This window comes from Apteryx mantelli, chromosome 1 (assembly GCF_036417845.1).
Source record: "Apteryx mantelli isolate bAptMan1 chromosome 1, bAptMan1.hap1, whole genome shotgun sequence".
In the NCBI taxonomy this organism is placed as follows: domain Eukaryota; kingdom Metazoa; phylum Chordata; class Aves; order Apterygiformes; family Apterygidae; genus Apteryx; species Apteryx mantelli.
This window is the reverse complement of record NC_089978.1, coordinates 215369055-215388815: the sequence shown is the minus strand read 5'-3', so window position 1 is coordinate 215388815 and position 19761 is coordinate 215369055. Positions and strand designations below refer to the sequence as shown.

At 45.4% G+C, this 19761-nt stretch overlaps 1 protein-coding gene across 1 annotated transcript in view; it reads left to right on the top strand.

Moving 5' to 3' along the window:
- Positions 1-19363, top strand: part of CAMK1D (calcium/calmodulin dependent protein kinase ID) — a 223781-nt gene extending 204418 nt beyond the window's left edge. The window contains exons 9-11 of the mRNA XM_067317148.1: positions 9762-9849; positions 10431-10569; positions 14276-19363. Coding sequence (XP_067173249.1) covers positions 9762-9849; positions 10431-10569; positions 14276-14397 — 349 coding nt within the window. The 3' untranslated portion in view covers positions 14398-19363. The remainder of the gene's footprint in view (positions 1-9761; positions 9850-10430; positions 10570-14275) is intronic.
- The last annotated feature ends 398 nt before the right edge of the window (positions 19364-19761 follow it).

The following is a 19761-nucleotide window of genomic DNA, read 5'->3' as shown; positions in this document are numbered from 1 at the left end:
CTCGCTGCTGCTTTCGGTCCTGGGACAGAATGGAAAGTAAATCCTTTCAAAGTTTTTTACAGAGGAAAAATACCATTCTGGCTTACTTGCTGATAACATTTTACCAATATGCAGGCTGATGAATTACCTCTGTCATTAATTAACAATTTGGCACTCCTGAAGCAATTCAATAAGTTGTAACCACAAAAGTTATAGAAATACAGTGAAATGGCACTGATTTCTTCCTATTGGGAATGATGTACCAATGCCTGACTGCAGACTGTCAGAGAAGCTGTGAGTACAAATTAGATTGAGGATAAGATTGAGGCTCAGCTTTTACAATTAAAAAAGTTTTAGGAAAGGCTTGAGATGTAGAAGACAACACAAATCATCAAGAAAAGCAAGATTCTTGCTTTTTGTCCTTCATGTAATGACAATGAGAAACGTTTTACAGATGGTTATTAGCTAGATCAGTGGCTGGCATCAATACAAGTGAGAGATGGGGAGAAGTCAAGACCTAGGTCTACCCTTTCTCCAGTGTCCCATCAATAAGTGTGTTTCCCGTCGATAACTCTGTTGTCTATGTGACAAAAGGAAATTTGGGAAATGAAAGCCAGCTTTTGTGAGAGGAAAAAAATGCATTTTTTAAATGATACCAACCTGAGCCTCAGGAAATTAAACAAGTTACAAAAGTCAATATTAGAAATACAGAATAAACAACAGGAATGCAACTCCCAGCAGAGAATGAGGTGACCATTTGTATAACTGAAAGACAGATTTTCCAAAGCCTTACATCCAAGATACACAAAGCGTACGCATCCAGCTCTTGGCCCAGCTACATCTGTGTTGGTTGCTGGAGTGCAACAAAGAAACGTGGCACTTGTAGCGCACACAGCTTCTGGGCCCTCCTAAAGGAATAAAATGATAAAAAGTGTTTTCATTTCTTTTTTTTTTTCTTTGTTGCATGTCATGGCCAGAGGCCAATGGAAACTCATGGGCTGTTCCACATTTTTTGATACTTTCTACAGAATCCTATCTTCTGTTTAAAAAACAACCCCCAAAACAGGGTTTCCACCCATTTCTGTGGCAGGAGTCTTTCTGCCAGGCCGATTTACCAGGCATCGTTCATTCGCAATGCCACCTCCCTGCTATGTAAAGCATGGCCTGGGAACAGCCTTAGAGATGTCCGACATGCAGATGGCACCACAGTAGGGAGGCTTCAAATCTTCGCCATGTTTCCACCTCTCTGTGACATTAGCTGCAGGCTGCAGCTGGCAGCACAGGCAGTGCGTGCTGGTAAAATAAAGGCTGGAAGGGCAATTGTACAGTGAAAGCTAAGCATGGAGGTGTCAGAAGATCTGTTTTCAGATCCGGCTCCATCCTCACCAGTGTGCTCATGCATAAATGACTTGATATCTCATTCCCCCTTCCTCTGAAAAACTTCCTGTAACATAAATGTTTCAGTTATGGACCTCTCCAGAGAGTGGTGCAGGGATTTTTCTGAGGGTTTGGATCATATGGTGATAAATGCTAGTAAAATGCCTTTTCAGATAAGCATCAAGGCTACTCACCCAGACATTATCTCTTATTTCAGACTTAATGCTAAGATCTCTTTTTGCCAAGCCACTATTCAAGAAGCATTTTCCTTCCAGATTGCTCATGCCAGGAAATAATGAGGTTTTTACTGCTTTTTTTCTCATTCTAGCCATTATATCTATTGTAGTGGCTTCCTTACCTTTCTTTTGAACAAGGGGAAGAAGGCTTTTTCCGTGGATGAGGAGGAGACCTCTGTGCTTCCTATCAATGGCCAGCTCAGTTCTTTACCTCAGCCCGGCTATATTTAAGCTTCCAGCAAGTCCAGGCTTGAGCTCCTCCATCTCGTGGTTGCATTCAGTGTTGCAGCAGTCCAAGATAATGGTGCAAGTGTTTAGCCGGAGGAGAGAGGCTACCAAGACTTTTATAATGGGGACATCCCCTATCGCCTTTTCATATGAGCACTCATCTTCCAGCATGCATCCCCACTGCAAATCCCACCTTCCAGTCTGTCTCCAAAGTGCTGCCTTCTCCATATGTGATGAAAAGTGATGAGGTGCATAACCCTCCCGGCTTGGCACAAGGAGATGGTCAGAGCAGGCTTCCAGTGGTCACACAAATGATATGTTCTTGGAGAGCATTTATACTTGAAGTGGCCTTTAATGGCATCTCATAAAAGGTATCTTTTGTCTGCAAGACTGGTAGAAGAACATAAAGGGAGAAGCATCTTTAAGACATATAGTTCACATGAAGTGAAGTCCTGATTCCACTGAGGTTGATGGGAATTCTGCCACTGACTCCTTTGGGAGCTGGAGTTTGGTTCCTTATCTCCAAAGCTGAACACAGAGCATCTACTCAAGTAACTGCTGCTGTACAAATGATAGATAATTAATATAACAGATGAGGTGGCTCCATATAGTGACATTTTCCAGCTTTCCTCCTCCTGTGAAATCTTTTCCTGAAGTGATAGATCTTTGCGATCAGCCACGAACGATTAGGAAGAAATTTATCAAAGCAAGAATATTTACAAATACATTATAATTGGACTGTGATAAAAATATTTAGCTATGCAAGAGATGGCTGGCTGGCCATGAGGTTTTGTTGTTTCACTGTAACATTTGCAAATATCAAAGTGATTCCAAAATATACCTCTGATTTTAATTATCAGGTTTTTATTAAAAATTTCTAAACAAGTAAATTGGTAAGACTTGCAAGAACTGGATCTTGCAAGATGTCACATTTTTGCCTTTGAGGTTAAAAATCTCTTTGAATTTCGGGAAACTACTCAAGAATATCCAGCTATTCACATGACTAAATGTTTGTACAGGATCAGACCCTAAAAAAAGTAAATGCTTCTTTCCAGTGGCCCATTTTTCTGTGCTGTATCTGCTCCCCACATGCCTGCATTTACGTGATGTTTTTCTATTTATAATCAAATGGCCTTGGCAGGGGGACGGTATGTTAAAATTGGAGTTGGCAGAAAAGGAGGCTAATAATTGCAGTGAAGTATGGTAGCAGAAACAGTACAATATGTAAGACCTGTTGGTATAGTGATTACGCCCCAGCCTGTTCAATCTGTACATTTACACAGATTTCTCCAGTTTAACTTACAGGTGATTTATGCTTTCCATCGGAAATGTTATTTATTTTCTAGCATATCTTTCATTTAAGCTTGCAGTGTTTATGATGTGTTGCAAAGGTGTAATGTTCTGTTTGGTTGTTCCATTGTGACTTTTCAAAAATGGCATGGAAAACGAGGGTAACAAAAGAGTGGTATAATTTTGCTGCAGCTTAATACATTGTAATGTTTCCCGAGCTCATATTAATGACAGCAATTAAGTTTATTAAATATATGGCCATGTCAGAATCCACATCCTGTTCTAAGCCAGTAGCTTGGTCTGCAGTGATTAAGAGCAAGCAATAGAAAATCGAGAACCTGTTTTTTCCAGCTGTAGGATAACACTGAACTCCCTGTGAGGTCAAGCTGAGTCCTGCAGCCCCAAGACCGCCCCCAAATTCAGCCTCCAGCCTTGGGTCAGAGGGAAAGAAAACCATCCTCAAAGGGAGCAGAGAAGGTCTGACAGTTAAGAGGGTAGTATGGGACTTGGAAGATGTGCCATGAATTTATGTGCTGTGTCACACATTTCCCAGGTGACCATAAACGGGATTTAGAACTGTGCGCTGAAGCCTGTTATGTCTCCAAAGACAACCTGGGACATCTATCCACATCTCAGAGCACTGTAAACTGAGGGGTGGTTTGTATCATCACCCCGTATGGACACAAAGACTGTATAGGAGAGAAGGAGGCTGCGGCACCTAAATTAGACCCCTGTGTCAGGAGGTACGACCATGGTCCTCACCTTTCTCCACTGCTGGTAGAGAGAGAGAGTGGATACGTCAGACGTGTCGATGTCCATCCTAGGTCCTGGAGAAGGCCGTTCTCAATACATCCCTGGATCTCAGCTCTCATCCGAAAAGTGGGGGAAGTCCATCCCTGCTTTTCAGAGATGTAGAGAGGGCACATCTGGGGAAGGCTGTGAGTTACTCGCACGTCCGTGTGTATCTCAGAGAGACTTGCAGGACATGGAGGGGTCATTCATGGCTTAACTTTCCCTCCCCGCCTACGCCTAAGAATCGCAAGGCTCTGATAAGGGTTGAGCCTCTGCAAATTGTGACCATGACCCTGAGTGTTTATTATGTGTGAGAGTGCACTAACCAGATAATAATTTCCACCCAGGGAAAGGACATGGTTTATAAAGAGCTCAGTTCTCAGACAATGTTGTTTGAAGTGTGAAAAGGGCTCCCTGAAGAGGACTGCTGATGTTTACAACATTAAATCAAACTCTTATCTAGTGCATCCCTGCACTCTATTTATTTTGGAGCGTTACTGATACCGTATGTGTGTGTGTATTTATACACATGCATATGTGTGTGTGTGTATATTTATTTTATCAGAAGAGTTACGATCCTTCAGTATTATCCATTAGAGCTAACTCTATGTTTCCTGTCATCATACTCAAGAGTATTTCCAAATCCTGTTTGGCCAGCACAACGTTTGAGTTGGCTGCCTTCAGTAAGTATGAAGGTTCAGAAAATAATACCAGATGAAAGACCCCGCCTGCCATTGCGGGCAGGGAGAAACATGTGCCTGCAGTATGTTAACGCAGAATCATCCACAAGGAAACTTATTGTTTTTGTCTTTGTTGGAGGTTCCTTTTAAAGCTTAGAAGTGCTATGGCTAGATAAATTGCTGTGATAGCTTTGAACCCAGATAGAGAGCTAGAATAAATTAGATTATATGAAATAATATTTGATTGTTAGATTAGATTCCTCTCATATGCAGAGCTAGTTTTGTTACAGTTATCCAAGAGAAGTATCCCCGTTAGCTTCAGTGGAAGTATTTGCAAAGGCGAGTAATCAAATTGTGGCTCTTGTTATCCAGTTCTGCATGTTCCTGGGCCTCCTTAGCTCCTTTCACTGGCTCAGCCCCTTGAAGGCTTCACCTATTAATTTCTGAGAAGTTCGTTAGACTCAGTCCATTTCCTAAACTTCATAAAGTCTTGTTGGTAGCTACAAAATAAATTTCTACAGAGCCACTTGCTCTGAGACCTCTAATGAAACCCAGTCTTTAGGGTTCCTCTAGCTCTTAACTTTTGCACTGAGACCATTTTTGCAAGATGCAATTGAGTGTCCCATGTGATATAGATACTTACATATTTGCAACTGGATGAAATACCAGCTTCAACATAAAGTTCCCCAAACAGCTGCGAGGATGTAGCTGCTTTCAAGCCCTGCAAAAACAGTGACCCAGAGGTAAAAGCCTAGTTCCAGTTACGGTAGTCAATCCTTGCTCAGTTCTGGGTGAGGCTCAGCATCATAATAGATCGTACACTATTCTAATTTAATTTTCTTTGTGTGTGCGTGTGAGTGTGTGGTAGGTAAAAGTAGTATCTTTTACTCGGCTAAGTGGTACAGTTGGAAAAAACAAGCAAGATTTCAGAAAACAATCTTCAGTCCTGACACAGTTAGCTTCAAAGTTAAATTCAAACTTAAGAACTATTGCTTAGAGTTTAACTAGATACACACAGGTTTGACCACTTCTAAAAGAGAAGATGGCTGTCTCTCAAAGCAAGTGTGGCTGACTCCTGTAGAAGGGTATGTTGTACAAGTGCAAGGGAGGGAGGAAAAAGGAAAGTTAAGGTATTTCTCTCCTAAAAGAAAAAAGCAACATGGTTTATAGCCTGTGGACTTGGAGAGTTAGTGAATGGTGGGAGGGAGATTATGATGTGCTGTAAAACTAGTATTTCTATTAAATCTCATACATCATCTTCTCAGCATGGGAACTAAAGTTCATGATTAAATACATTCAGAATAGATGAGATGATGCTCAGGAAACCCACCTCAGGTGAGTTTATGTGCCCAGAAGCTTGATCTAATTTTTCAAGCTCTACCGGTTGATCTAATAAAAGATATGATTTGTACCTGCTAACCTCTACCTCTCTTGCCTGTGTCCTTAAACCACCACACCTTCAGCAGAACACCACTAGAGAATGGGCAATAACAATCTTTTGGTGTTTTCTTAGGTATTTTATAAAAGTTTGAAGATCCTCCATGTGCAAAATACAGTATAAATACACAGTCCTCTTGTTACAGCACTGTTGTACTGTTAATAGGATCATTCTTCAGACACTGTTTGGAAGAGCGTTTGGTGGCCTGGGCTGCATTTTGGGCCACACTGTTGAGCATCCCAGCACGTGTTCTAACATACTCCGCTTTACTTGATTAGCCCTAGAGTTGCTGTTATTTTGCTTTGATTAAAAACTGTCATCTAAAAGATTATTGCTTATGTTTCTGAAGAGGCCTTAGATCTAGTATGATCCCCATCACTGTAATGTTCCAGGGCTTCACAGGGTGTCTGTCCATCCCCTTGTGAAGTAAACACGTACTATTCTCCCTGTTTGAGAAGCACCTAAAGAACGAGACTATTTTTCCAGCATTACCAGAATTACATTGCAAACAAAGTTAGTGATAGTAGAAACAGTTCGTAAGCTATTGGAAATCTTATTGAAACCAGCAGACCAAACCTCACCATCATTTCAGAAAATGATCCCTAAAGTCAAAAAAATTTATAGCTTGTATATAAGATGCATGCCTGATGAAAAGTTTCATATGGCAAAAATGCATTTTTGAATCCTTATGGAGACTGACAGGAAAGATCTTCTGGGAGAGTTGGCAGAGGTATCATATCCCAAGAACTTGTTCTGCCTGTGTTTCCAAAATAAAATTTGACAAGTGAGAAATACGATCTGTTCTCATGCAGCTTGTTAACACACTTGTTCATAAAGCAAAATACTTCATTAGCCTCGGAGGAAAAAAAATGTTCCTTGCAAATGTAAATTTCTCTTTACAGCTTGATCTTTATGATCGGTTATTGGACTGATACTCTGGCTTGTATTTGTCTGCCTATTAAGTGCTTGGCTACATGATTTAGGTTTCTTCCACAGACCTGTAGTGACAGTCAGGGCTCCCAGCTCGTACCCTGTTGAGGGCAGGGGCCTTCACCAAGGAGGTGTCCTTGGGTGGAGCAGAGTGCTTATGACATTTTTGTGACTCTGTAAGTCTGAGTGACTCTGATTGATTAGCAGTTTGCAGTCCTGCTAGGAAGCTGTTAGAGCCCATCTGCACCAAAAGGCTGAGCCATGTGCGAGGGTAGGTGCGTGAGTCTGTGCACTTCTGCACGTACGCTAGCTAGCCGTGCAGGACAGGCAATATAACTATACTCTCCTCAGGATCCTGGCTTATCTCTGAGCAGGGTACAGCATTCCCTGATGACACTAGGAGTGACCTGGAGTCGGTCAGGGACACCCTGTATTGTGCCACTTGGGTCATGCAGACGTGGCTGTAATAAAGCTGTAGAAACTACCTCACATGATGGTTTCATGCTAGAGAAGTATAAAAAGTGCATTAACTGGTGGGTGCAGGGCCAGCTGCTGTGCTATAGGTGCCAAGGGTTCCTTGTCCATCTAGGAGTATATATTGGGTGGGATCCACAGCAGTCTGGCAGTGTTCCCTATTTTTAGTGAAGGGCAGATGATGGAAAAGGGAATATGATGCTTAACCTAGATGCTGCCTCACCAAAATTTTAGCTGCCTGGCCCCAGTTGGAAATCCAGACCGACTTCCCTCAAGTCAGCGGGAGAGGTGTTCAGAAGGCAACCTCTTCAAAGGAAGATCTGAAGATCTTCCAGTTCTCCTCAGTCAAACACCTCCCCTTCTCCATCAACAGGATAGGTAACCAAGAGACAGTGTCAGATTCCTTTAGCCATTTAGGAGCCATGTTTTGCTCATGGTACCAGTTCTTCTATCTGCTCAAGATCAAGGTTATGTGATGGTGGTGGTCAGCCAAGTGCCCTCCCCAACTGAAGGTAGTTTACTCTGAATGAGAACCCTAAGGTTACTCTGAATGAGAACCCTACTCCTTCTTGTGTGCTTTCCTTCTGGCTCCAGTACTGTTGAATAACTGCATGTAGATTAGCTCGGTTGTAAAAGGATGGGATTGGTGGCTGTCCATTCTCGAGAGATGTGGGATTAGTCCCTCGCCTTCCTCCCAAGAGTAAGCAGTGCCTCTCATCTCTTTCATTTTTGGGGTGAGTGATAACAGCAGAAAGGAGGGGAGCAATGTGGAGCAGACTGGATCCCAGCCAGCACTTAGTAGCTGTGCAGTTGACACCAAGGTGGAAAAAGCTCCTTGTCCTTTGAAAACAGAGCTACAGTTCGGAATGATCTGGGCAAAATGAAAGAAATGTCTCCAATTAATGGGACACATAAAAAGGAAAGAGCAGATTGGGATATGTAAGCAGAGTTTGATCTTTAAGAAACACAAAGTAATGCTGCCATTCTGCTGCCTTAGTGGGAAAACAGTGAATAGTTTGTGTATTGCATTTAAGGAATGCGTGGACTAGTTGGAGAAAGTCCAGAGAAGCTCACTAGATCAGAGGATTAGAAAATATGAGTTATGAAGAAACAGTGAGAGAATCGGTTTGTTTAGTCTAGAAAAGAGAAGATGGAGAGAAGACATGATAACAGTCTTCAAATATGTAAAAGGATGCTTCAAAGACACAGGGAATAAACTACTTTCCATGTCTTCTGGGTGACAGTGAGGCACTGGAATAGATTGCCTCAGCAGTCTCCATCTTTGGAGGTCTTTAAGAACTGGTTAGCCAAATATCTGTCAACAATTATTTTGACAGAGCTGGGGTGGAGGGGTGGTCTAGATGACCTCTGAGTCTCCTAGACCCTCTGATTCTGTTACTAGAGGTCCCTGGACTGTGATGGCTCTGGGCCTAACAAATGTCCTGCTTCTGCAATTTCTTACCAATTTCTATCGCTAATAAACTTGGGGTTTCTATACTGTGGCTAAAGAATTGATTTCTGAAAATGTCACGTCACATATAACATAGGAGGCAATCTTTGCTTTCTTTGCTTCACCTACCTTAGATAGCAGTGCAGGATTTACCCAGCGCGTGGCCCAACATCACTTCACTACAGCGCCTACTCTTCCAGTAGGTCTCATGTCTCGACAAGTTAAATGAATCAGTACAATTCTCTTGAAAAAAATTGTATTTACCGGAGATTTGAATATGTCCTTATCTGTTCAAGAAGCTGTCTGTGCAACATCAGTCAAGTTTTTAGGTCGTGTGTTGCTCAGCTTAAGCTATTTGTACAGCCTGTGCTTCTTTAGTAAGAGAGTCCATGTATCTGCTCTACTGTAAATCTGCATTAATCATGACAAATAGCTATGTACATTGCAGGGTGGCAGGAAAATCTCTAGTGCAAACAGAAATCAGACAGGTTGGAGTGGCTCTGGAAACTGCTGCATGGCTGAGGCTAAAAGTAGTCTCAACATGTTGATGTTAAATCTTTAGATGTAAAGGAAAAAAAAAGGAGAATGTTTTCATCTAGGGCTGTAATGGTGATAGAAAGCAGTCGCGCACCAACAAAATAAGGTCGTACCTTTTTGTAGCTGCCAGGCCTACAAGCCTTATCTGTGCTTGATTTTATTGCCCCGGATTTTCCACCATTGCTGCCAGCAGCGACAACAGGGGGAAGTTTGAGGCCTCGTGTAAGTGAAATCATCATCACCATAGGAGCAATCACACTTTGAACCAGCTCTCTGATGAGAAGAGGACAAGAAGAGCATTAAAGGAGAGCTAAAGATCTATTAAAACCTGTCTTGTTTCTCTGTTTCAGGATCGCTGGTGATACAGCACTCAGTAAAAACATCCACGAATCTGTCAGCGCTCAGATCCGAAAGAACTTTGCAAAAAGCAAATGGAGAGTAAGTGACCCATCTGCAGGGGCTACGTTGTAGAGTTTTGAGATACAATTCTGCTGAAGTGGCGGCCATATAGCTGCCATTTCAGTGTATTAGCGCCTTTAATGCAAAACTGCTTTTTTGGCTCTGAATTTCAGACAAAATTGTTGGTTTAGTCTTAGACAGGTTGCATGGCCCCTCAGGCCTTTCATGTAGGATACTATTGACTGAGTGTATAAACGTAATGACTTTGCGAGATCAAACTGGTTCCATTCATATCTAAAAGCACGAGCTGTTATATGTGAAGCTGGAGTCAACACTGTGATAGGGACATGAAAATTTGGTCGCCCTCTGTGCTGGTGCAGGGAAGGACCTATGATCAAACACGTCCTTCTCTGTGGGCTGCCCCATCCCAAATTATGGTTAGAAAGAGCAACGGGGTGCAGCACTGGGAAGGAATTGCATATGAGCTGATATTGGTGTTTCTAGCTTAAGAAACCAGCAGAAGTTTGGAGGGTGAGGGATGAGTCCAGTTCGGGCCACAACCAGGGGAAAATCAGAAGTAACTCTTGCTCCTCCTGCTCTCTGGCTTTCTCTCCCTCCAGCAAGCGTTCAACGCCACGGCGGTCGTGAGACACATGAGACGGTTGCACCTCGGCAGCAGCCTGGACAGCGCGAGCGCCGGCGTGTCGAGCACCCTCAGCCTCGCCACGCCGCTTCCCGACGGAGCGACCCGCAAAGATTGTGAGTACACGGCGGCGAGGGCCGTCACCCTCCGTCGGTCCCCCGCGTAGATGGGCAAGCTGCTGGTGGGGCGTCAGCCCGAGCTGACACCGCTTGGTGTTCGTCCCGCCAGCTTTGCGGCAGCCGAAAAGTCCAGGGGAACCGTATTTTCCTCTTTGACGCCCCAGCTGCAGACCTTGCTGCCAGTAATTTCTGCTTCGCATGAGCAGTTGTTTGAAATAAAGACTGAAAACGGACTGCGGCCTTCATTTTTAGCTGGTCAAAAAAAAAAAAAGATTCAGGGGAAAGAGTTTATGCAGTAAGAAACTGCGTTTTCAGCTCAGTGCATTTTGGGGAGGAAGAGACTGCTTCTTGTAGAGAATATGAGCTTTTGGGGGGGGGAAAAAAAGCGAGACCCCCCACAGCAAAACATGTTGTTTTTGGTTGAAAGCTAAAAAAGTTTACTCAAAGTGTTTATGTTTGAGTTTTGTGATTAAAAGTTTTCTGTAAAACTGGCCTACTTTCCATTTACATTTTCCATGGGGGAGACTGATACTGCCAGGCTGACCCAGCTTTGTTCGTACTGGGCCAGATTAAGATCCTGTACTAAGAAGCTCATTTGTTTTAGCAAAGCTCGGAGTCTGTGTGCCACAATGAGTCTTGGCCCACTGCCTTGTTTGCTATAAGCTATAATTGAGATTTTCAAGCTGCCTGATGGAGTCGGATGCTTGGGATATATATTTTTTCTGAATGCCAGGAGAGGAGACATGGCAGCAGAGGGTTCATTTGGAAGACAGAAATGCTTCCTTTGCAATGAAGCTTATTTAATCCATGGTTTTGAGCACTTATTTACCATTCCCATCTGTCCACTTTTAGAGACTTTTGCGTCCTGAAATGGAGGAATATAAACTTTACAGTTAGCTGAGGTTATTTTATATTTGGATTTAAGGTGCAGCACTTGGAAAGGAATGCTAATAGCTTGCGCTCTTGCAATACCTCAGCCTAGCCCAGGGCCAAGCGCTGCAGCCGTGGACGAGACGGCATCGCTGTGCTCCCCGGCGGTCTGCCTGGCTCACCCTGAGCGATGCAGCGCTAGCCGCCGGCAAACGTCGTCTGCGGGGCCGGATGGCTCTAGCTGTGCTGGGGCAGTGCAGCGATCACAGGAGAGAAGCAAGCCTTTGCTTTGGTTCCTACCGCAGTGTGGTCGAGCCAGACCTCAGTTAGGTTCAGAGCATCTGACGGCATGTTTTGCTGTTAAATGTAACTAGTGGATAATTAGTCTCCATGCATCCAATTAATGGACAGTTAATCTCAAATGGTGTTAATAAATATTGCTGAGTAGTACAAACAGTCACGGAAAAATATCTGTGTGCAAGAAAGGTGGGAAGAGAACAAAATCCGTTTAACCACTACTGAATTCAGCAGGTCCCTGTACAGCATCAGGCCAAGGAATATTTTAAAGTGATGGAGAAGACAGCCAGAACGTAAAGGGTAAAACCAGATGTGCTGAGATAGGTGAACTTTTTTTATGCCAAAAATATGAGGCAAAAAAATATCAAAAGATTTCCAAGCATCCCAAATTAAATCCAGCAAAGAAGCTTGCCAAAGAATACAGAAGATCTTTCCTTTCCCAGAGAAATTAGTTAAAGAGAGCAGCTCAGAGATGCTGGCACCCCAAAGAACCAGTGAGTAGATCCTGTACCCCCGTGGACGCGATCCTGTACCATGTGCTCTAGGTGACCCTGCATGAGCAGGGGGGTTGGACTAGATGATCTCCTGAGGTCCCTTCCAACCTCAACCGTTCTGTGATTCTGTGATCCAAAAGCAAATGCAAGGAATGTCATTAGGAGAAAGCTGACCTGTCAGATAGAGTCCACTAATTATCTCCTACTGGGAAAAAAGCAGCCTCTGAGGCCTCATTCCTGCATCTTTCTTTCTCAGTAGTTTTATCTGGGGACAGATTTCTTGCACAACGAAGATCCCATGCAGCAAGTTACATGAAACAGCTGTGCCACCGTTACAAAATGTAATACTGCGTGGTATTATTAATGGCGCTTTTAATGAGCTCTCCAAGTAGGTTCAAACCCAGCATTTTCACATCAACGAAGAGAAGGTTATGTCAAGCTGCATCCTAGTTCTGCTCCCTGTATTAGGCCAGAGCAGAGATGATGTGTTAGGCTGTGTTATGCTACCTGCCAGCCAGGGAGCTCAGGTCTAAATGAATCAGTTGGGATCTCTCAAGTGTATTGGCCGGATTCTCAGTCCTCTGTACCTTTTATTCATTCATTCATCTATTTATTTATTTATTCATTTGGGACATCACTGAGTTGTCTAGATTACTTACAGGATCTAGATCTGTGTATTTTAAAGGGAATATATAAATTGCACGTGAAGCCAGAGTAACAGATGTTGATACTGCTGTGAAATGGGATGTGGCTGAGTGTAGTTACAGCATGGTCATCCCTGGCATTGAAATGCCACCTTGAAGCTTGGAAAACTACGTAAAAGTTGTAACAAGCATCAGAAAGATCCCGAGTATACATAGAGCCATAGACTGAGAATACGTTCATATAGTTTTTACCCATCCTTTACTCACCAGGCTGAAAAAAATAGCCGTATTTCTAATCACTCTCCTCTTAGGAGAGCGCAGGAACCCTGCTGGGGCGCAGGCCAGCAGCTTTCCTTGCACCCCGGTGCCTGCCGGGCTGCTGACCTGCACGGGGAGCTACGCAACACGGGAAGATCGGAGGAGCAACCCTGCGGGGTCTTGGCAGCCGCTGGGAGGGGGTAGTTCATCCGCGGGAAATTTTGGCAAGGATATATTGTAGTTCTCTCTGTTAATATTTTCCATGGAAAATGCTGAGATTGTGTTGGAATAGCGGAATCTAGAATCTTTCATACAAAACCTAGCACGCTTTGGGTTTTCAGGAGTTACATTGTGGAGGGTTGTGTTTTTCAAAGCTGTGGTAGAGGTTTTCCTGAAAGTGGACACTTTTTATAGCCTTTTTCATTTAGCTAAAAACCCAGTTTTTCACTAAAAGAATCTTGTCAGAGGTTTTTGATTAGTTCAAAAGCAGCTGCCCGGGTAAGATTTGGGTCCGGATAGTTTTTCAGCCTGTGTCTCTCAGCTGGCAGTCCTGGAGACATACCAGCAAAACCTGCAGTGACATAAGGTGTCACTAGAATGATCTCCAAATCACACAAATTTACTTTTCCTCAAGATTTATTGGAACTCACCAATGAATTTGACCTGCTGTAATTTCTTATCACCAGCTTTGCAGGATGCCTGGGGAAATTTTTTAGTCCAGGTGTGCAGTCTGTTCGTTTAGCTAGGTCGCAGTGATGAGAAAAGTTTAATCACCTATAACATGCCCACGAGGAGAATTCTTCCGAGCAAGTACTGCTCCAGCAGGATGTTTTATTTGCAGGGCTCTTTCTAGCAGCAGATGAAATCAAGGTCTTCAGCCACAGAGCTGGGGAATCGGTCTAGATGAGCAGATACCAAAATGGGATGTTTTTCATCGCGCCGCACATACACAACCGCCTGGGGTGTCAGTGGGCGAATCGCCACTTGGCAGGGAAGGCAGGAGACACCGGGAGCCCCTGGTTAACCCATCACGGTGGGAAGTGCCTGCTGCTCCCCTCAAGCATGCCATGAAGGCAACCGCAGCTTTGCCCAATCCCCAAAAAATCACATTTCTAACTGCGTTTCTGCCTTTCCTTTTAGGTATGTCTCCATCCACTCTGTGTAGTTTCGTTTCATCCGCTTCTTCAGGCGTTTCTGCAGTAGGAGGCGACCGGAGACCCAGACCCACCACAGTGACAACAGTGCACACAGGGAGCAAGTGACGGGAGCAACGGCCCAGGCATCCGCGCCGGCGGCTTTTCTCGGAGCGATCCCACCCTGCATTGCGCGCTCAGCGAAGGACTAGAAGAAAGAAGATTTTTTTATGGCCATATTTTATACTGCAATTCTGAAATGTTTCATTTATCACAAACTGCAATGACTCCGGGGGAATGGATCTAACAGTCTCTGGTGCTGTACATATATATACATATATATAAATATATATATATATATGTGAGTCTAGCAATGTTCTAACTAATGAACACTCATTCTTTTCCCCAGTGATTTACTCTTTTCTCAGTGTAGGTAACAGTATATGTTGTATTTTTTTTCCATTAACTACGAACATCTCAACTGGATTATTTAAATAGAGATACTTTTCTGAGCATTATATATTTTTTTCTTTTAAAAAGTACTTCCAGTAATGTTCCTCCTTCCAGTTTGCTGGGGGATAGGTTATTTCTGTAGGTAGGAATTTACATTAACTTTGCAACACAGGAGGATTGCAATGGCATGCCATTTTTAACTCCTCAAATTGGACTGCAAATCTGTCTGGCTTTAGCAGAGCTGTTACTGCTCAGATTAAGAAAAACTGCTGCTTTCCCTCCCCTCCTCCTCCTTGAAAGCCATGGCGAGAGTTGAATTGCCACCAGCTGGAAGTTAGCTCAAATCTGGCCGAATTTCCGTAGCGCCGGGGATCCACAGCACCCCTGCGTGTCAGAGGAGAGGCAGGTACCCAGCGCCTTTCGGGAGCTCACCAGAGCTCAGCCAGCGAAACGGTAGAGGAGAGTCTCATTTTGCAGCTCTTACCCCCTCCGTAGTCCCTTCGGGCAAAAGGAAAGGACGGTGCGGGGCCCTGAGCCCTAGTTTTATTCTGCCCCATCTCACTGTGTGACCTTGGCAAGACATTTAGCTCAGCAGCCTCCAGGCCTGGCCTGGGACTTGGAGCGTGTCCGGGGCAGGTGCTCAGCATCTGCGGCTCCGCTTGGCTTCGGCCGCGGTTGCCGGTGCTCAGCACCTCTCAGAGTCACCTCTGGGGCAGCCGGTGCTGAAGCCACTAAAATAGCAGAAACCAAATAGAGAAGTTTGGACCTTAATTTCTACGTGCCTCGGTTTCGCCTCCTGGGAGAGGGGTGGTGCTTGCACGCCTCCGTAAAGCACTTCCAGGGTCTCAGGTGCCAAGTGCAGGATCCAGGCGTATCATTGCTTCATCACTGTTAGCACCAGCCGGGGCGAAGGGCTGGAGAGGAGCTGGGAAAAGCAGGGCCTCTCCGAAAGGCAGATGGATGTGCAGGGGCCGCAGTGGCACTGCCTCCCTTCCTCTTCCTCCCCAGGAGTTCATATACAAAAGCTAACTCAATTGCCCTGGGTTTTTTTTGTTGCTGAAATACATGCACTTCCCAGGCTACGTGTGCTGGGGTGTCATTTAGGAACAGCCACTGTTACTGTTGTGCAGCAAGTGCATTAAACTGCTCGGACTAGAAAGGAGGCCTGTTCACTGTCTGACCTCATTTGCTGAATGTCTCCAGGTTGCTTTTGTGTCGTTCACAGCTTTGGTTTTCTTTCCAGGAGGAGGAGAGGGAGGCAGGCAGGAGGAGCGGGCGCCCTCGCCCTGCCACTGTGAGCCGCTCGTACTCCAGACCGCTCCGTCCCCGCAGAGAGGCGCAAGCCATCTCCCCCGAATGGGCTCTGTTGCCGCATTCGTGTCATTTATCCTGCACAAGAAATTGCGAAAGCCAGTCACAGACACAGCTGAATGTATAAGGCAATAGTGACCGCGCTGCAAAAAGCCATAAGATACTTTTCATTGAGACTTCAAAACGCTGCCTCAGTTGTTTGGCTTTTGCCCGGCAGAGCCGGGATTTCATCCATCGTGCTTTGAGCGCTAAAGGCTGCAAAAGCAGGTGCCAAGGAGCGCTGACTCTGCTCGAGGAGGTCACTACTTTGGTGGCACTTAAAGCTGTTGCACACAGTAGATCTCTAGTTTCCTCAGTATTAACCTGTTCCCAGTTTCCGGAGAGGACAGAGTCCAAGTCCCCTAGGAATTCCCATCGCCAGCACGCCCAGGTAGCTGCTTGTGAAACCTCACGGCTAAGGCCACAGCAGAGTGACAGGTCTCCAACTTGCAGGAATTGCTGAACTCTAGCAAAGTCCACTGGGTTGCTGCAGTTTTGGGCATCCGTAGATCTGGCCCAGTGTGTGTTAGCGATGTGTGTGACCAGTGGTGGACCTACTCAGGTTATGGTTGCCATAGCGAAGTCGGAAAGCTGCAGTATTCTTAGTTTAGGAAAGATGCCAGATACGAGGTCTCTCTGAGGTTGGTAGCAAAGCTCCATGTAATCTCCCTGGTGAGGACTTCTGTCTGAGATCTGGGCAGACAGATGGGCAGGGGATCTCCTCGCTGCAAGGCTCACTCCTCTCCCCTTCCCCTCCACATACATAAGCTCAGCTGGCCATGGTCTGCTCCAGTGCTTGTATGTAAATAGGCAATATCCCAGTTCGGAGTCACTGGCGTTCTCCACATTTACACTCGTGCAACCAAGAGTGGGACCTGGTTAGGGAATATGTTTGTCTTTGTACAATTGCGTGTCAGGCCGGGGGTCAAGCATCCCCTCTTTGCGTTCTCTTCTGAAATCTGAGGTTGGAGTTGAACTTTGTTTAGTTGCTGAGGGCACGAATGAAAGTATAGCCTCTGAACATATCTTGCAGAAAAGAGAAAAGTAAGTGGATTTTCATCTGCGAAGCAAAGAGCAGTGATGCAAGCGAAGGCAGATGTGCGCTTCTGCAGTCGGGGGGGCCCCCTCGGTCCCGCACGCTGGCTGGCCTCCGTGCTGGATGCTTTCTGTATTTTGTATTCGCAGGGGTATTCTGCTGTCCTTCCAAACTTGGAGCTAGGGTGTTTTTCCTTCCTATAAGTAATATTCTGCTATAGTTGTGTAATTTATTGTCATTCTCTTTGGCTTGTTATCAACTGCCGGGATCTTAAGATGAGAAACAGAAGCACTTAAAAGCAAAATTGTTTCTTTTTGCTGCAGTTTTGGGTGATGGGAAACTGGGTTTTTTGTACCAGTAAAACAGGGCTGGAGATCTAACAGGTGTTCATGACCTGCGAAGGGTAAAGATCTTTATTGTCATTGAGTCACAAAGCATCTATCTCTTGGTTAAAAGCTTCTTGAATCTGTGCAAAGCTGTTAACCGGGGTGACTCAGCAGGAGCCAGACCAGCGAGGTCTTTATGGGGCCAGGTCTGTGGATGCGGCTAGAGATGTTTGCCCCTTGGCAGCACAAACACCAACATCATTTGCCAGAGAGGCTGCAGTGCCACTGCGTATCCTTCCCTTCGCCAGCCCACTGCGTACCTCTGCTCAGCGAGTCCCATGCCCAAATGCAAAAGCCAAGAGCAAATAACGTGCACGTGGGGACAGGGCTCCTAGCCGAAAAGCAGAAGATCCAAACCAAACCCACAACAAGCCTTGCCATGAAGGAATGGGTAGAAAAACCACTCTGGGCTCTTCCCAAGTGGAGCCGTCTTACTAAACCATGTGCGATCCACTCCTCCCATGAGGACTTCAGCCTGGACTCCCGTTTGTTACCCTTTTCTGCTTTACTTTACTGGCACCAATGTGCTGTTGATGTGTGACTTGTTTTTCTCGGTTCCTTCCCCTTTGTTCTTTCTCTCTGCTTGCAGCTTTGCTTGTTGCTTTTTACCTGCAGAGCCCCAGAGGCCACCTCTGATGTCCACAGCAGTGCTACTCGGGGAGGAAGCCTCCAGCAAACCTCGGGCTGGCCCCTTAGCCTGCAGAAGTGTGAGAACAGGCCGCCTGTGAGAATGAAAGTCAGTATTGCAGTGCCAGGGGCTGATCTTTGCATGTGACTGTTGCCGGTGCCTCCTAACTCTCTACGGGATCACACCCTGTGGGATGTGAAGCGGATGCTGCCCCTGCAGCACAGCTGGTGGGGAAGTCCGAGCAGGGGGGGATACTGGCAGGGATGCTTTCCTGAGACTGCGTTACCCTGCCGGTAACGGCTCTTCGGTCCTGGTGGTCCTGGTTGCAGAAGCATCTGCCTTTCGGCACGTGGGAAGTCCCTTTTAACGGGATTGCTTGCCCTCTTGCTCCCATGTGTGCTTACCCGGCCGAACTGGGGCCTCAATGCATCCCGGCGGGTGTTCATGGGAAGGGAGTTTTGCCTCTGTTAGTGTGGTTATTCACCCCCAAAACCTGAGGCTAAGGATTACACTCACTCGAGCAAAGAATGGAAACACACCCGGAGACTACTGCACCCAGGGAAAACAGCGTCAAGATCGGGAGCGGCAGCAGGCTTGCTCGCACGCCGGATTAGCTGGCAAATCGTTCCCGGTGAGGGTCGAATGAGGGATGGCAACTTGTTCCCAAACATTTTGTGAGCAGAGTTTCTCCTGGGAAGTTAGTCACTGCAGATTGCTTGCCCGGCAGGAGTTTTACACAATCCCGTTAATTTATCCCTGGTTCCCTGTAGCCGTGTCCTGCCTTTAGATCTGGTGTGCCGGGCAGGCTGCTGCCCGTGGCACGCGTGTGCGTGCGTGTGTGCGTTTTATGGCCCCAGGGATCTCAGCTCCCACCACTGGTTGAAAATCAGGAGTCGGTTCAGGGGTTTTTTTGGTTTGACTTTGCTGAGTTGGGTCAAAGCTGTGTAAATAGTGTTTGTGATCAAGAATAAGGCTCTTTATCCCAGACTCTGGTTTTCAAGATCCCTTTCCCATCACTAACAGTGCCACTGATCTGTCCAGTTAGCTTTTTTTTTTCCCTCCTCTCCATAAACGGCAAGGTCAGAGGAGCAGTTCTTACATTTTTCCACGCTCAAGAGTGGACCCAGGGCATGTACGCTTGTAAGCGTTGTGAAAAAAAACACTGCTGAACTAATGATGACATCAAAATGTCCAATAAATGCATGATACTGCACTGCATGTATTAAACTGCTGTTCACTGTTTCTGTATTGCCCAAGCCTTTTCTTTCGGCACATTCAAGCCAACCTTTTCTTCTAGGGATTTCTTCTGGGTTTTGCTCTTAAATGACTCGGTGTATCTGTAACTCAAAATCCATTGTTAAGTCTGAGTAAATGCAAAAGCTGGTGTTTTGTAAACAAGATGCTGCAAAGCCTGATGATGTATTTTGTCTTTCTGTTGGATGCTCTGCAGCTTGCACAGGAGGGTTCACCGTCCGGAGATGCTTAAAACTGCGCAGCGGTCACATACACGTCTAGGTACAGGGAGTCAGGCTGGGGGAGCCCCTCTTTGAATAAGATGTTAAAAAATTCAATCTGCATTGAAAAAGCCTTCCCTGGGTTACTAACACTCAGGACTGCCAAGAAGCTCGTTGGTGTGTCTC